Here is an 18,110-nt window from a genome sequence, read left to right as displayed (position 1 = left end):
GAGGCCCGCGTACCACAAAAAAAAAAAAAAAAAAAAGTGACCACTAGGTTGTCAACACGAACGCCGTTGACTTTGAACAGAACAATCTGTCTTAGGGTGGACGGAAGCCGGATTACTTACTGCAGGTTGAAGAGTAAAAGACATAAAGGAACGGGAAGCGACCAAAAACCAGTACCATAAAGAACTCTCTCTAGATGTCCTGCTACGAAGGGGAGACGAGAAACAGGACAGGTGCTGCAGGGAGGTGTGGAGTCATAGGAGGTTTTCATTTTCGTCTGGCAGATGCTAGAGCGCTTCCTATGCGGCTGTGAAAGCTTCAGCAGAGCGGGAGAAACTGATGATGCAAAGAGGGATGTAAATATGGGACTGAGGCCTGGAGAAGGTGAATCGGGGAGATGGTGACAGGAGGGAACAGAGGGCCTGCGATCTAGATGCTGGTCCACCTAGAGGCGGGGAGGAGAGGAAGGGGACCGTCATCATTAGGTGTTTGTCAGAGGCCTGTTCTGCGTGAGGCACCAAGAGCAGTGAGGGTCAAGAACTGCCTGACGGCAGGGAGAAAAGTATCCAGAAGGAAGTGGTCACAGGGCCAGAATTACAGTCAGTGCCTCTTCTCAGTGGCCCATCAGAGGAAGGACTTTGGGAAAAGAAAAAAGAAAACGGGGGGCTGCCCCGGGGCCAGGGGGCTACTCACCGACACCATCTTGCCCTCAGAGGGCATGAAGGCCGGCCGGTTGCTGATCCTCAGCTTGGTCTGCAGGGTGTTGAAGTTGATCTCCAGCTGGCACTTCTCCTGCACCTTGGGAGGCTTGTGCTTCCGGCGGTAATCCCGAAAGTCCTCCAGCTTCTTCTGCATGGCCTGCATGGTCTTCTCAGGGGTCCGGTTCTCTAGCCAGGGGATCGTGCGCTGAATCCATTCCAAAAGCTGTTCCCAAAACACACACACACAAAAAAAAAAACTGCTGAAAACACCAGCAAACTGCCCCCCCTGGTTAAAAAACAGAGGCACCGAACGATTGGGAATGGATTGACTGAATGCTCCCGAGATTACGGAAATCTGACTGGAAGGAGGGCATAAATACAAACTTCTGTGCCCCCCCCAGGGCCACTCAGCATCGCCCCAATGACACCACGCACAGGTCGAAAATTCAGAGTCAGCACGAGTCATGTTTTACAAAAATGGGACATTTACAGGAAACTCGGGGACCAGACATTAGCAGACAAATGCTGGATGGAGCTTTCAAATGAGAAAACAAAAACCTCACGTGGTGGAACATGGTGGAATAAAATCAGGAAAGAACTGGGTTTAACTCAAAATGTATTTCTAGTTTAAATCAGCTCAAACCTAACGGGTCTACTTACGAGATGAAAGTATCATGAATCTGAGACTGACTCAATGCCAAAGTATATTTTATTTTAATAGCTAGCTTTCAAGGAAATCCACAGGATGAAAGTGAAAATGGCAGTGACTCCAAGGATGAAGTACACCCCCTTCTCTTGAATTACTACCAAGGCCTTACAAAGGCCCTGCATAGTCTGTTTGAGGGGTATAAATGAAGGACCAAGTAGGAAAAGAAAGGCTATCATCACTGAGGAGCATCTGTCCTTCGGTCCTGGTCATACTTCAACCCTGACGTCGATCACTGGCATTAAACAATGTTGCCAAATGGAATTTTCCCATAGCAGCAGGAAACATAAACAGTATCATTAGCTTGGACTAATATACACCACTACTTGGGAAGACTGATTCCCAGTGTCCTGATGCTTTGCAAAGTACAGACCAAGTATCAGCCAAAGTAAGTCAGAGCAAACATTATTTAGTCTCTGACATTGTCACTGTGATTGAGTTCAATCCAGAGAGAAGGTGGCTATGGACCTCACTCAGATCCTGCTTAGTTAAGATTTATACTATAATAAGAACAAAAAGAAAAGCAACATGGAAAGTGCTATTCTAACTGAGAAATCTAGCTGAAGAGCTGTAGAAAGGCATCCTGGAAACTCATGCTCAAATGTCTTGGACGGAGGGCTCTGCCTCTCCCGAGGTTCCCTCTAGGTATTTAAACACACACACAAGGCTGAGCCTTGTCTCACTGGCATGTTCCTTAGATGTTGAGTCACCGCATGGAGCTGGGATTCTGAATACAGAGCTCACCCTACGTGATGTCAGTAGCCGATGAAGCAGGAAAAAAACAAGGAACACAATGTCATCTAGGGGAGCCCGACCCCGGAGGTGCAGAGCTGAGGATGGAATCACATTTTATGTTTTGTAACATGCAAACTACCTCTGTGCCTTGCAATGCTTGGAAAGACCAGCAGCACTACCTTTGTGCCAGTAATTAACCAAGACGAACAACCCCTGAGAGCGAGTGTACTTTCCTACTTTTATTCTGTCTGAGATGAAAAATGCAAAAAAAAAAAAAAAACCAACACTGACAATCCGTGTTCACCCTCTGTGCCTCACCCTCAGGGTGGGGATGGACAGGACTGCGGGGACCCGTTTCCTTTACCTCACTTGCTAGCCTCTCATATTCTTCCATCAGCCTCTCATTCTCTTGATTCACAGCAAGAACCTTACATATCCTGTTAGCCGCTGTCTCGGCCTGTAAAACACAATAGGTAAACAGGACGGCTCTGTCGACAGGGACGTGCATACACAAGGCGGAAGGTGGCAGGGCAGGGGGTGACCAGGGAGGCAGCATGTGCTGTAACTGGTGCAGGTTCTGGGTTCGGGTGGGGTAAGCCTGAGGGCACAGCTCGTTCACACTATGGGTCATTTCACACCTTTGGGACCGTTTTCACACAGACTTACATGGCAGGCTGAATATACTGTAGCGAGTAACAGGGAAATAGCATTAGTCGCAAACACGAGCTTTGTGAAACATCAAGCAAGTTAGTAACAGAAACTGATGGGCTGAGGAAACAACGGTCCCTGGGCGTCCACCTGAGCCCCCTGCCAACCTCAAAACTACAGAGAGAGAACTCTCTGAGTTACATTAGCCTTTGGAAATCAAAGCAGACAGGACTGGATCCTGAATGTATATCTGTCATTGCACTGAGTCCACGAGGGCCGCTACGTATTCATTCCTGAAATGAATACATCGAATGTGCTAGATGGGATCCTTCCACAGGGCAGAACCTGCTTTAATACTTTGTTTAACCCATGTGAGTAGCTGTTGAGGTATCAATAACTCCCGATCATTGTTTTGTGGGGAGCTTGAGCCAGGAAGGGCCAAGTGCCTTAAACCGTGACCCTGAGATCCGTCCGGCTTCCGGGCCTGCAGCCTGGCCCCCAGCCTTGCCTCTGAAGCCCTAGTAGGGGCCGATTTCCAGTTATCATTGTTTGCTGGTGATGGTCTCTTTTTTTTTTTTTTTTTTGGCCCTGCCAGGCGGCTTGTGGAATCTTAGTTCCCCAACCAGTGGTCGAACCCGCAACCCCTGCAGAGGAAGCGCAGAGTCCTAACCACTGGACCGCCAGGGAAGTCCCCCAGTGATGGTCTTAAAGAGATCACAGAAATGACACATACTCTGTCCAACCCCATCTCTCAGGACTCTGCAAGTAGAGACAGGGGGAGGGACAGGAAGCAGAAACAGGGGAACGCGGGAAAGCAGAGGGACATCCACCCATGATGTCCCTCAGGCTGTTTATCTTAAGGAGTATAAATTTTTTTGAGGTTTTAACACTGTTAGACTTTCACTATTTCAGTTAAATTAAGATTCATCTCGTAAGATGCTTGAACACGTCACTGAACAGTGAAGGCAATCTCCAGGCGGAGAACAGGACAGGGGCCCTGGAAAGGCGTTCACTTCTCCTTGTCCAAGTCCCCCTTCACCGCTCAATCAGTGTGGCTCAATTTTCATGGCCCTTGTTTTTTCCTGAAGCACAAATGTTTCCCACCATTGATTAATGAGATAAGAGCAATATCTTAGAAAGACAGAGAGCTAAGAACACTTCAGAACCGTCTAAGGGTAAAGCTGTTAACTACAAAAGCATTCGCAGTTTGGAACTTGCCATATTAGGTCATTACAAGCCACTTAGAAAGAGTCCAAGGTAAGATGTGAAGTGCACACACACACACCCAGGTATGCACACGCACGCCCACACAACTAAAACCAATGCACAAGGGCAGCACGGCAACCGGATGGACGAGGGTTAAATACCTGCTCCGCGCCCGCGAAAGCATGGTAGAAGCAGGAAACGTATGTCATGATAGCTCTTTCATCGGGTTTGGGAGTGTTCACAATGTCTGAGGGAGGGAAAAATAACACAGAAAACAGACACACGCACAGATGAAGAGCAGAAACCAGGGTGAACAAAGGGAAGAACGAACTGGTTTACACTTGACTTTCTGTGTTCCTCGGGCCCACAACCCTGACCCGCAGGAAGCCTGTACAGAACTGACACACTCGTGAACAGAATGCTTTCAACCAGCATGTTTTTTTGTTTTCACATCATCAAACCAAGGGCTTCCCTCCTCCCCTACCCTGGATGGCTTTTTTTTTAAAGTGTAGGCGAGGCATTCCTATGGGAGCCCATGGGCTGCCTATCAGAGCTGGTCACCACTTCCTAAGGACCCGGGCGGCCCCGTCTTCCTGTCTTTTGACTGGATCAGGTCATCTGCCACTTTGGCTGTGAGCAATGTGTGTCCCTCTGCAAGATGCGGGGACACACGCAGACCTCTCTGGCCCCATCTTGGATGCCACACCCCGCCCCCGCCCTCACAATCCTTGGCTTTCTGCTCTGTGCACGGCCCTGGCTTGTGTGGGGATGAAGTTCATTGAAGATGGCATGTTTCCTAATCCTTCTATACATACTTGCCATGCCATTGCTAGAAGCTACCCAGAGTAACAAAGCATCTAAAGAGGAGGGTCTATACGGCTTGTACTTATTAACTATGACTCTTGCCACTATTTGTATGAGCTGCTGAGACAGCTACCAGGAAGAGAGAAAACAGAACCACGGGAACACACACCCTTCCTTCCTCACCTTGGCCTCACCCCATTTTTGGCTGAATTACGTTCTAACTTCAGATTCAGTTCAGTCACTGGACAGAATGCAGTTAAAAAGGTGCCGCGTAATTCCCTAAGGTGAAACCTAGTCATTGGGTTTCCAGAGGATATTGATAGAAAGGATGTGGGGATGTGCAACAGCATGGAATCTTCTGGAAAACAAAGATGAATGGCATACTACTACGTGGACAGGAAGTAAGTTTCAAAGAAAACTGGACTGAAAAAGACAAATGACTGCCTCCTCAGAACCAGACGGGTCTCCTTACTCAGAGGAGTCGGTGGGGGGAAAAGAGAAAAACAATTGAAGAAAAATCAAGACACAGAGGTAAAGGATGAGTGGTGACTTGTGTTTTACCTCCTCACCTTCTGTGCACCAGCAAAAGCATGATAGTGACAGCAGACATAAGTCATTATGACTCTTCGGGTCTGGCGGTGTATACTAAATCTGTGTGGAAAAAAGGTTAACTGCTCAGATGTTCCGAGAGCAGCAGGCTCCTGCTAAGGGCTGCCTCAGAGAGGCCACGGTCATGAATCTTCCCCCAGCAGCCCCACACACTTGTGTTGCTCAAACTTTGGCTCAAATCAAAGAAGTCACATTTGCAAAGTCATTACTCTGTGTGCACTTCTAAGAACCGCCAAAGAGAAGGGCACAGCCAGCTCAGAAGAGCCCTAAACTAGCAAGGAAGTCACATCCATGGCCGGAGTTGGACCTCCAGAATTCCGCAGAGTGCACGCAACAGGACTTTCGCTCTCTGGACAGATGGAGGGCCCAGGGGTCAGCGAAGGTCCTTCCTGCAAGTCCACACAGAACACGAGCACCCACAAATCTACAACCAGTACTCACCGGAGGGAGGAAAATAGAGAAACAGTTTTCATAACCTTTTAAAAAGCATGCAAGGGGGGCTTCCCTGGTGGCGCAGTGGTTGAGAGTCCGCCTGTCGATGCAGGGGACATGGGTTCGTGCCCTGGTCCGGGAAGATCCCACATGCCGCGGAGCGGCTGGGCCCATGAGCCATGGCCGCTGAGCCTGCGCTCCGCAACGGGAGAGGCCACAGCAGTGAGAGGCCCCGCATACCGCAAAAAAAAAAAGCATGCAAGTAGTTAAGATGAGGAAGAGTTTCACCAGTTTTCACTACAGGTTTATGGGTGAGCAGCCCAATTAGCCACTTCAAAATCCCCATTTAGGGTTCAGAGACTATCACAAATGCCAGGAAGTAAGGTCAACCGCGGCAGGCGGTGGAGAGGCAAGGATTCGCCAAAGGGATTAAGTGATCTGAGGGGAGGAGACCAGTATAAGACATTACAGTAAAAGAGCAGGAGAAGTAAGAACACATTCACAGGAAGCTGTGGGGAAGGTAAGTCCGGGTGCAGGTGGCAAAGATGCAAAGGGTAATTAACAAATGGGGGGGCTGATCTACTGGGGAGTTGCTTATACCACAGCTCGCCCCTCACCCAAGTCAGTCAAGTTCATAACTCTTTCACCAGAAGACTCTTACAGAAATTGCTCTGCAAAGAAAATATTGTATGCAAGCATTTTTCTGAGCCATTAAAAAGGAAAGAAAAAGAAAAGTAATAAGGATAATAGTAATAATAGTAATAAGGATGTGTCACAAGGGAGCAAGAAATGAATAGTGCTAATGCACCCCATCCACTCAGAGGATAAGCAGAACACACGCCCAGACCAGGACTCACAGACTAAGGGAAACCCAGGAACAAGAGGATGGTTAGCCTCCCAGAGTAATCATGACAGTAATCCTGAGCTCACCCTCAACTGTAGGAAATCAGGGAGGCATCAATGAACGGAGAGATGAATTTACTAAATGTCGCCTGTTTTCTCGCCTTCAGTATCCTAGCTGTTGACTCAAGTGGAAAACTCTGGGTAGTTATTTATCGAATGGAAAGGTCAAAGGACAGAGCAGAGCACCCAAATGCAAACTTAGTGCAGAGAGGACAGACAAGAAGGAAAAGGTATTTTCCTATGTGGCAACTTCACTGTTTTATTGTCTTTCTCCCTCTAAAGAGTTTCTGAAAGAAGTAGATTCTGAAGAGCATATTCAAGTGTGTTCAACACCCAATAATACAGGTGTTTGATAAAATGAGTAAATTAACAAACGGGCAAAATTAGAATCCTAATTGACAGACTACTGTCTCAGGTGCACTGTGTCCCTCAAAATGATAGGTGGAGTCCTACCTCCTGGTACCTGTGAATGGGACCTTATTCGGAAGTAGGTCTTTGCAGACGTGATCAAGTTAAGATGAGGTTGTGCTGGAACGAGGTGTGGCCTTAATCCATGATGACTGGTGTCCTCATAAGTAGAGGGAAAAAGACACAGGGACAGACGCAGAGGGAAGATGACCATGTAAAGACGGAGTCAGAGACTGGAGTGACGCTACCACGAGCCAAAGAACACCTGGGGCTTCTAGAAGCTGGAAGAAGCAAGGAAAGGTCCTTCTCTACAGACTTCGGAGGGAGCATGGCCCTGCCAACACCCTGATTTCAGAGTTACAGCTTACAGAACTACAAGAGAATAAACTTCTGTTGTTTCAAAAGCCACCTATACTTTGTGGTGATTTGGTACAGCAGCCATGATGCAGTCACCAAAAATAAGGAGGAACAGAAGACTGACAACTGACTAGAATCAAGGTCTTTGCTTTTCCCCAACAATGCTAATTAGCAGAAGCAATGAGCCGACAGAGAATAATATTAACAACGAGCACAGTAATATAAGTCCTTGAGGGCCGGGCCCTGCCTTATACATCACAGCATCTCCAGGGTCTTATACGTAGTAGGTGCTCGGTAAGCGTCTGCTGAGTGAGAGGTGACTTATGCATAAGTGAAACGAAGGAATGGTCTCCACGTATCTGTGCTTTAAATGCTGTGCCAGGGCGAAACTCACATGAACTCATCTCAGATAAAGGGCACAAGAGGTACTGAAACTAGTCTCCAGCATGAGGGCCCCTAAAGCTGCAAAATATGGAGAGGTTCTAGCTCTAACAAAACTAAATTTAATTTGGACAAATTAAAAATGAAACGTGAAAGTTTGAGAGGCACATGATGAATGACCGCTCCATAGTCTAGACTGAGATTCTATGACTTCCAGTTGGAAGGAAGCATTTTTTTCCTTGTGGAGTCTTAAAGAACAAGGAGATTTATTTGTTAAATTTCTATGTGGTTTAAAAAGGAAAAATGTTGTTAAAATAAAAACAGGGAAGCTTTCCATTGAAAAATCACAAACCAAAGCATTCTGTTTCTTTGCCAAAGCTGAACCTTTTACCCAACCCTTTCATTGTAGTTTTGCTGGCTTGGTTTTGAGCAGGACTCTAGAAAATAATTTTGAGCAAAAGCTACATATGAAATTCTCTAATATTCACGAGGCCAATGACAGAAACTTCTTAGGAATCCTAAGTCCTTCAGATGTAACCTGGCTATAACGTTTACAGGTCTTTGTGTGTGGTCGTAACATAGGGAGGCAACAGATTTTCTGTAAGCCAAAAAACACAATTTTCATCTCACCTTCAGCATCCAACATTTTGGGAATATCCAGATGCTTCTCTGCAATTTCCATGGCCAAGTTGATATTTCCTATTGGGTCATCCTGCATGGAAAACAGCACAACCAGCTTTTTAGCATATTTTTTTGAGCAGGACTTACAACTGTTTTTTATATACCTCATTCTGGGGAGGAAACTTTCCCATCCACACATAACCATAATAGGATAATATCTTCCTTCTTATATTTTCCCAAACATTTCAAACGTTTAGAGAAATATCAAAAATGACATGAGAATCACCCAATCCATGCACACTCCAACTTCATAAAACGTGAGCAAAAGGTTGAAGAGAACAGATACTGTGCAGCTAGAAGGAAAGTTGTGAGGTATTTTCTCATGGATGGAAAAACACCTGGATACCTCAGCGCTGAGCTTCAACTCTGGGTAACAAAAATCTAGATGATTCCAAAAGGAAGCATGAAACATACATTTTCCACATCTGGAACGTGATCATGGAGAATATTTAGTACCACACTAACTTTGTTTATTTTTGTTTTAAATATAAGAAAACACGCTGCTTTCAGCATGTTTAGGTGAAACTTCTAGGTCACTAAAGAATATTACAAGATGGCTACAAAGAGCAAAAGTTAGGTTTCTAGGATGTTAAAGACCACAAGAAATTAAAGAAACTTAACATTATAAAAGAAAATTGTGAAGAAATTTTTGTTCGTCCGATTGCATTTGTCTTCCACGGTAAAGCTGGTTAAATATATATGTAACGTAACAAAAGACATTGAACCAGAGGTGTATAAGTGAAATACTGAAAAATTAAAAGAGGTATTTAACATTTCCTGTTTTAATCTTCTAAAGAGATTAAGAATTGTGAATCTGAAATGGGATGGGGGTATGTAAGACAGAAAAATCAAAATGAAAAGTAGTGTTAGTACAGGGATGACTGTAATGAATTTTAACATCAAAGCCATTTAAACATTTCAGAAACTGCAATGACTTGCAGTAAGCACAATCATTTTAATACAGTGAAACATCTAAAACATAGAGGCTTCAAAAACATTCGGTGCTCAAGGAAGAAACCAAAGCAAGCTTCCTGGCCTCTCGGAGTTTACTATCATCTCAGGCAAAATGTTTCTTCAACTCCATGTTATTTTAACAAAGCATATAATCATTTCACTAAAAGCAGCCATATAATAAGGTGAGTCTTACCTGCATACTTTATGCAAATGTTTAGAAAACCAAATAGCTGAGTAAAAGTTCCTTTTTGTTCTTAATATATAAGAAAATTTTCAGCATTAAAAACAGAGTAATGATTCTGAGTCTTTGTGAAAGCTATGTCACTTACACTGTAACTTAGATAAAATGTAGCAATTAAGTGTTTTCTTGGCTCAGCTACTGGTATGTGACCCTGGGAAGATTAAAGAATTCCTCCCTTCTTCATCTGTAAAACTGGGATAATTAGTACCTCCTTTATAGATGCATGATATTATATAGTTTACTGTACATTTTGAAGATTGAATGACTGTGTATGTATACCATACATAAAATATATGTATTAATATTAACATACATATATGTATATAAAACGTTAATATATGTAATATCCACATATGTAACACATATTAATACATATATACAATAAACATATACTTATTTATTAACAGTGTCTAATCTAGAGCTATAGAAGTATTCACTGCTATGGTTAATTATTATCATTTTTCCACCCATCATAGGTGGCCAATTACCCCGTCTGTTGACTTTTTGTAATAGAAACTGACCGTTATAAACTGCTAATGAAATGAGGTCTATCTAGTATAATCCCTTCATTCTGCAAATGAGATAAAGAGTAACTGAAAAAAATATACACCGTCTCTATGTTTGAAACATTTCAAAATAACTCAGGGATGAGAATATATGCTTGGGGAAGTCGAGCAACTCTGGCTGCCCCATTTCCTTAGGCAACCTTCCATTCGTGTACGGCAGCTCTCATCCTCAGGATACAAGTACATTTTTCATGTGCTATCCTGTCGTCAGTGGAGAGAGGCCAGGGGAAGGGTGGTGAGCACGTGACAACTGCAAAGGTGGCAAAAGCCAGGACACTCTTCCTACTACCCCCTGTGCCACACGGGGAGGGCAGCATGCAGCAGGACCGGATTCCACACCAAACACAGCGACACGAGGTGCACGGCCAAGGAAGCACACCAGCAACCAGAGGAAATGTGTCCCACTATTCCTGGCAGGAATGGTCATGGGGCGGGCAACACCTTCCATCTTAAGTCTTTACACGGCATTATTTCTAGGACAGATGGATTGTCCACCACAAGATTTAGAAGAGGCCAGGATTTCTTTTCTTCATCACAGATCACATGTGCAAACTACTTTTAAAGAAAGAATGTGCAGACGATTTGAAACTTAAGCACAATAAAGCTTAAGCTTAAAGGGAGAATGAAAGTTTCCTCAGCTGAAAACATAAGTTCCCTAAGTTGAATTTTCTGAAAAGAGAGAGAGAAAAAAAAATCCCCCAAACTTCTTTTCTAAGGGTGCAACTAATACCTTGTATCAATAGCAAGATAAGCATCCCTTGTGTGAGAAACAACTAAGTAAATATGTCAGCAACTAAATCCTTCAGAAAAGGTAAGAGGAATTTAAAAAGAAGGTTTGGGGTATTTGAACCTTTCTCCCCACCGCCCGCCCGCCCTGCAGCAAAACAGACACTTCACTTCTCATACTTACAACCTGGGAATGTAAAATCTCTGAGAAACATGTGTAAAAGCTTTCGTAGGAAATCAAGCCAAATCAACAAACATATCATAATGTGGGCAAAAAGGTGACTTGGCTTTGGGTCTTGTCCTACCCTAATTATAACAGGTGAGCATTTTCCCGCCACCCTTCCTGTTTTCATCCCGTGCCAGGCTAGCTGGGAGGGCATGCTGGCAGCAGCCTAGGTGTTGGTGTGAGTTCAATGCCAATAGGCTCACTTCCAGGATGACATGCTGGGGGCAGGGCGGACACAGCATGCCGGGCCCCGCAAATGACCTTGTTCAGCTTTGAGTAGTCAATGAGGTCGGGCCGGTGTCTGTGGATGAGTGCACAGAGTCCAAGGCCGTCTTTCCAGCTGCACGACGGTCACGGTCGGGAGGAACAGGAACACGGGTTAATGGACAGGCAGCAGCAAGGGGCTGACCTTGGTCAGACGTTGGCCTGAAATCTCGGACCTGGGGCCCCAGGTACCTCCCTCCCTCCCCCACCCAGTGACACCCTGGCCCCTTCCCTGGACTCTCACCTCCCTCCCAGGGTCTGCCACCCCCCTACCAGTCTCCTTTCCATCTACAGCTTCAGGCCCGTTCTTGCCGGGGACTCCCCCTAACCTCCCCCCACCCCCGCCGTGTCCTGTCCCGGTCTGTGCTGTGCTGGGAGAACTGGCAGGGACTGGAGGGAAGATGCCCCCTACTGTCCCCCACCTCCCTCAGTGCCCAGCAGGCCCGGCTTTCTCCTCTCTTCTCCAAGTCTCCATTCTAGACCTGACCCCCAGAGTCTGCCCAACAGACAGACACAAGGACATCCACCCAGAAATGCCCAGGACACACTTTCCTCCAAGAGCACACTCCTTAGTATACTCAGTACTCCCCGGTTCTCCTCTATCTTTCTTCATAAGGTTCCTTTTTGTTTTGGATTTCTTCTTCTAAAGGCAAAGACGTGTAAGCCGCTGAGGGACTTAGCAGGGAGGGTTTGGATTTCCAGTCTGTCTGCCCAGAGACACCAGCGCTCACTGTTCCCAGACACCCCCAGGCTACGAGCTCCCAACTGATGAGCAGCGGGTTCACTGAAGGCCAGGAGCCTGTGCCTCGAAGGGTCGGGGAAGAAGGAGGCCCCTGGGGCCACACTGTCGAAGGGCTTGGGCCCATCTTGGTCCAGAAGAAGAAAAGCAAGAAGGTGAGTGGGAGGCCTGGCTGGGCCCTGAGACATTCACCCAGCAGGTCCCACACCCCGATGGCATGTGATGTACGAACAGGAAGCCTCCTCCTCACCTGTGTGCACTCAGGGCGTGGCTCAGGACCTAATAATACTTATCTACCTAGATAACCTCCCCAGTCTGTCCTGGTAGCTCGTCCATATCCTTCATTTCTTTTTTTTTTTTTTTTTTTTTTTTGCACTACGCCCGCCTCTCGCTGTTGGGGCCCCTCCCGTTGAGGAGCACAGGCTCCGGACGCGCAGGCTCAGCGGCCATGGCTCACGGGCCCAGCCGCTCCGCGGCATGTGGGATCTTCCCGGACCGGGGCACGAATCCGTGTCCCCTGCATCAGCAGGCGGACTCTCAACCACTGCGCCACCAGGGAAGCCCCATATCCTTCATTTCCTTTCTCTGATCTATGGGGGCCAGGGACCCATTTATATTCACGGGTAACCCACCACACAGAGGGAGAAAATATAAACACCTGACAAAAGATCTGCACAAGAAAAAGACTGCAGCAAGGGACAATATCATGCTCTGAGGTTATATCTGGATTTCCTTCATCCAGTTCCCTACGGTTTTTCAAACATGATTTGCCTACTTCTCTCCAATCCCAGCCTACAAAGCTCACTGATGAAGCATCTTTGGGGCACGACAGAGAGGAGGGACGGGGTAGAGCTCGTATGTAGGATACGCAGACCCTGCTACGGTGTCTCCTTGTCACTGAGAATCCATCCCTGCCGCATCCCTGCATGACACTCACTTATAAACAGTGCCAGCCTCCCAAACCTTAATTCAACGTTTTCCCCTGAGAGACCCTAAACATCAATCATTCTAGAGCCTGAGCTCTACTACATACAGAAAACACGTGTCAGACAGGAGGAGACACAGAAGTAAATAAACATTGTTCTCCCTGCCAACCCGGATTCCAAAGAGAATACCAGGACCCCAGGGCCCTGGTTGCGCACCTGGTGTGGAAGTTCTGAATGTTCACATTTCTATAAGGAGCGGTCTTCCTTTGACACCAAAGCAGCAGACCTTCTTTGGCAGAGGTTTCTGTAATGACAGCCAAGAAAAAGTGTCCACAGGGAAACACTCACCCTCACTGCTCACTCACCCAACTTCTAGTCACTTGCTAAAGAGACCTCCCAGGGGGCCAACGCCAAAGGCAACCTCTCTTCTCCAGTCTCTGCAAGAGGATGGAGCTGGAACCCTGCTCCCAGGGACTGACTTCTGAGGCCACTTGAAGGGACTTGAAAAGGACAGTGCAGGAGCTACAGCAAGTTATGACATGATGAATACAAAACTGGACTTCAGGGTTATTGCTAACGTACCTTTCGGATGAAAATTTGTTTTAATGTGCATAATTTATGACCTAACTATCCTGTCATTTATCTCAATTATAATTTATATTCTTAGGTAACTGGAATTCACAGAGGCCACTGTGTCTGAAATGTATTCCCTTACCCAGTGATTTTAAAATACTTGAAGGCTTTTATTGGCAAATTCCAAGTTTGGCCACTTGGGTTCTGACCAAGTTAAGAAAGCAACCACCCCTGTGGCAGCCATGAAGACGTGCTGCTCAGATGTCCTGCTGCAGGGAACACAGGACAGAACTGATGTCCCAGCTGCCACACTCTGAATCCTCCCCTGCATTCCCCAGAGGCCACACTTCTTCAGGGCTACTCCAGCCACAGACTGAGTGAGGGAGGGGCACCAGAGCTGGGCCATTCCTGCCACACATGGGACTCCTCTGAGAGCAACTGAGGCTGAAGAACTCCCCATTGGCCCGCTGACCCTGCTTGAGGACCACTTTGCAGAATCAGATTCTTCTTTCTCAAGCTCTTCCTTCCCCAGCACGGGTGTCAGCCAGGCGCTATGCCTGAAGGGGCTCTGCCATCTCCTGCTTCTCCCCACCCTTATCCTCCACAGGCATTTCCCCCAACAAATCTCTTGCATTTCTGCTATGGATGGAATGTCTGTGTCCCCCGAAAATTCATAGACGGAAGCCCTAACCCCCAATGTGATGATATTTAGATATGGAGCCTTTGGGAGGTAATTAGGGTTAGATGAGGTTGTGAGGGTGGGGCCCTCATGATGGAATTAGTGCCCTTATAAGAAGAGACAGCAGAGTGCTTGCTCAATCTCTCTCTCTCTCCCTCTCCCTCTCTCTCTTTTCCCTCCACTCTCCTTCTCCCTTCCCTTTCTTTCTCTGCCGTGTGAGGACACAGAGAAAAGGCAGCCATCTACAAGCCAAGAAGAGAGCCCTCACCAGAGACTAACTATGCTGGCACCCTGATCTTGATCTTCCAGGCTCCAGAACTGTGAGTAAATTAATTTCTGTTGTTTAAGCTACTCAGTCTATGGTATTTTGTATGGCAGCCTGAACAGACTAAGACAACTTCTAACACCATCTTGGCACATCTTGGCACTTGCTTGACCCAAAGTTTTATACATCCAAACAGCTCCTCAAAGCCACTTACATAACTGGGATTCTGCTTGTATTTACATCTTAACAATCTTAACAATTTAGAAAGCTCCTATGAACATGTGGACTCCTAACCAACATTGGGACCTGGCCTTCCATTTCAGTAAGAGCTTAAGTTGATTTTTTCAAATCAAAGTAAGAATTCTGTAATTATTTATCTAAATTTTCCATTTCTAGTTCAGATTTTTCTTTGACCCATAACCCATATGAAATACCTACCCTGCCCCTCGCAAACTTCCACATGCTCTAAGAATAATCTGAATGATTCCTGATCATGTCTCTTATCTACCAAATTCCTGTTAAGGAAAACGACTGAAAGTTCTAAGACTTTATTAAAATATTAACTGGTATAGATATCGAAATATGGAACTCCATACCCAGCTGTTCTGCTATACACACAACTGCCTGCCTTTGGGGTCCTGGCGAACGGAATTAGTAAGAAGAAGTATAACAGGAGGAAATAATCCAAACTTTTTTATAAAGTTTAAATGGCACTTAGATTAGAAAAGTAAACAGAGGTAATGTAGATCAATACAAGCTTACAACTGCCACTTAAGCTTAGATTTATAAGTCATTGAGTTTCACTTAATTTCTTTCTGAATACGTCTGAACACTCTTATGCTATGAATGTTGAACAAAGTTTTTTCCTTATTGAATTGGCTACTCTAACAAAGCTGACTCTCTCCCACCCCAAGTCCATTCTGAGGCATTCAGCAAAAGGTTACAAGCCTGTGCCAAATAGTACATGACTGTGGTACCTCCGCCCTGCCCCCGCAGGTGTAGGTTAAACCTGAGAAGTCCACACACAGAAGAACCCTGATGGTGGATATATAAACCCTGATGGTGGATATATATATAAAAAGCATGTCATAAATAGGTAATGTCATTGGTTATTCCATCATGAAAAACCATAGGATGCACCAAGAAGCCCCATCTACTTGGGCATCTCTGCACTGCCCTCACCAACAGGTATGTCAATCTCTCATTTCCCTTCTTCGAAGAGGTCCATCATTCTGTTGACGGAGACTGGCTCCTCAAAGAATTCAGTTTAATAACAATGTCATTTTCCTACATAATATACATCATCAAAATAAATTAGAAAATTTTTCTGTAGATTTACAGAAATTAAGTGAGGTTGTTAAGAAATGACCCCACGGAAGTAAAACAAATAAAAATATAAGTTAGCAAACTAACTTCATCTGCTGTGTGGGACACTGGAAGACTTCTGCTTGAAGAGATTTAAGCACCTTGTCAGTGATATCACACTTTTGAATGTTTATTTCTCAGTCTTTTGAAAAGCAGATTAGTATATCTTTCTATCATGATGTTTTATGAAATACTATGCTTTGATTATCTTATCTTGAGCACATAGATAATAAATTGGGGAACCTCTAATGGATCACACCATTCACAGTTACATTTGAAATAGAATTAAGTTTTCAATTAGTATTATCACAATTTGAAATCTGTAACCAATCAGAAGAAAACCTGAGGTCAAGCTCACCTCTGTAATATTTAAGTGCCGAAGTATACAAAACTGATAGAATGATTACAAACTATTCTTCGTTAATAAAGCAGGAACTTTTAAAAAGCAGATTATTATTTTCACTAGCATGAAAGAAACGTACTTTAATAAGAGTACATTGTAGGAAAGTTTTCAAATTCAGACTCTTCATGAATTCGAGCTGGCTGTTATTTCTGAGCCTGAATTCTTGAGGTTTTAATATCATTATATCTTAGTTTGATTTTTAGAGGGCATAAGTAAATTCCTGGACAGAATTATGAACCACACTCCCAGGCCTGACCATTTGGGTGCGTGGTTGCCTTCTAGGTGACAAAGTTAGAGGAGACTGCCTGGTTGGATAAGTCAGACCACCCTTAAGTACATTCCTTTTTTCATATTTATTTATTTATTTGGCTGTGCTGGGTCTTAGTTGTGGCATGCGAACTCTTAGTTGCAGCATGCATGTAGGATCTAGTTCCCTGACCAGGGAACGAAACCAGGCCCCCTGCATTGGGAGCGCAGAGTTTTAACCACTGTGCCACCAGGGAAGTCTTAGTATGTTCCGCAGCTATACCTTTTGTGATTTGAGTGCTAAATAGGCCAAGTTCTAATTTTAAGAATGTCAATTTGACACTTTTGACAGTGCTGAATTCATCAAAATATTTTGGAGTGCAGTGGGCGTAAAAGACTAAAGATCTGCATCTCCAGTGGCAGTGCTGAGGATGAGGGTTATGTTACAACGATGGAACAGTTATTGGGCCAAAAGACACAACGACAATAGATATTTTGTTTAAAAAAAGAGGGGGGAGGGGAGAGAGAGAAAAAAAGAAAGAACAAATGAACAAACTCAGATTTCAATCGATTATCTTTCAGCACTTGAAGGAAAGCGTTGTTTCAAGATCTAAGTCTAAAGAACTGTTATAGTCGTGAACCTACTAGTATAATAAGCAATAAAGAAGCTCAAAAAATGCTCATTTTAAAAAGCGACTTCTGTTCTGAACATGTACTCATCGTTTCCAAAATGATTCCAACCCCATGAATGAAACAGCATTGCTGGGGTCTTTTTTTCATACAAATAGAAAATTTGTGAAAACCCAAGTCGCGTATCTTTCATTCAATCCTGTCAGTGATTGTTCAATTTTACAAAAGCCTATCCAAACTCAACTTCATCAGCTCAATTTACAAATTACGCTAAGTATCTTAATACGATCAGGTTTTTCAACCCTGTCCTTTACCTTCAACGGAAATATCCTGAATAGCAAAGCGCAGGATGATGGTCCAGATCATACCCAGCGTCATCTTCACGTTGCCATCAACAATTTCTTTAGGTAAGAAGAAACAGCAACAAGTGAGGGTAAAGATAACATAATCAGCACATAAAGTTTTCCTATAAGTTATGAGTCTCCTGTAAAGTTTTGACTTCAGAGCTACTGGAAGATATACATATGCAAAGACCAGTTTCTGTTTGTGTAAGTGTCGCAGCGTGTCTAGTTATAAATGTGGTATTCATAACCAAATGTCTACAGTTTAAATGAGTTATGAGTTAATAATGAACACAAAGCTTGCATATGCAAAGTCACTGAAAACAACCCAGGGGTTTCCAAGGTTTACAGACTGGATGAGCCAAGGTTCTAAATAATCAAACAGAGAGAACACTGG

General features: G+C 44.8%; 1 protein-coding gene across 4 annotated transcripts in view; it reads right to left on the bottom strand.

The window, feature by feature from the left end:
- Nucleotides 1-18,110, bottom strand: part of ACTN2 (actinin alpha 2) — a 76,603-nt gene that overhangs the window by 21,728 nt on the left and 36,765 nt on the right. Inside the window, exons 4-10 of one of the 4 annotated variants that reach the window (XM_032609115.1) lie at nt 17,687-17,773; nt 13,428-13,515; nt 11,544-11,622; nt 8,519-8,600; nt 4,156-4,241; nt 2,505-2,597; nt 692-922 (exon numbers count right to left, since the gene is read on the bottom strand). In XM_032609115.1, coding sequence (XP_032465006.1) covers nt 692-922; nt 2,505-2,597; nt 4,156-4,241; nt 8,519-8,600; nt 11,544-11,622; nt 13,428-13,515; nt 17,687-17,773 — 746 coding nt within the window. Of the gene's footprint in view, nt 1-691; nt 923-2,504; nt 2,598-4,155; nt 4,242-8,518; nt 8,601-11,543; nt 11,623-13,427; nt 13,516-17,686; nt 17,774-18,110 lie in introns of those variants that run through there. The other 3 variants (XM_032609116.1, XM_032609117.1, XM_032609118.1) reach the window with 3 other exon arrangements.

This window comes from Phocoena sinus, chromosome 16, assembly GCF_008692025.1.
Source record: "Phocoena sinus isolate mPhoSin1 chromosome 16, mPhoSin1.pri, whole genome shotgun sequence".
NCBI lineage: Eukaryota > Metazoa > Chordata > Mammalia > Artiodactyla > Phocoenidae > Phocoena > Phocoena sinus.
Note: the sequence above shows the minus strand (reverse complement) of the source record. Positions and strands in the feature narration are given on the sequence as shown.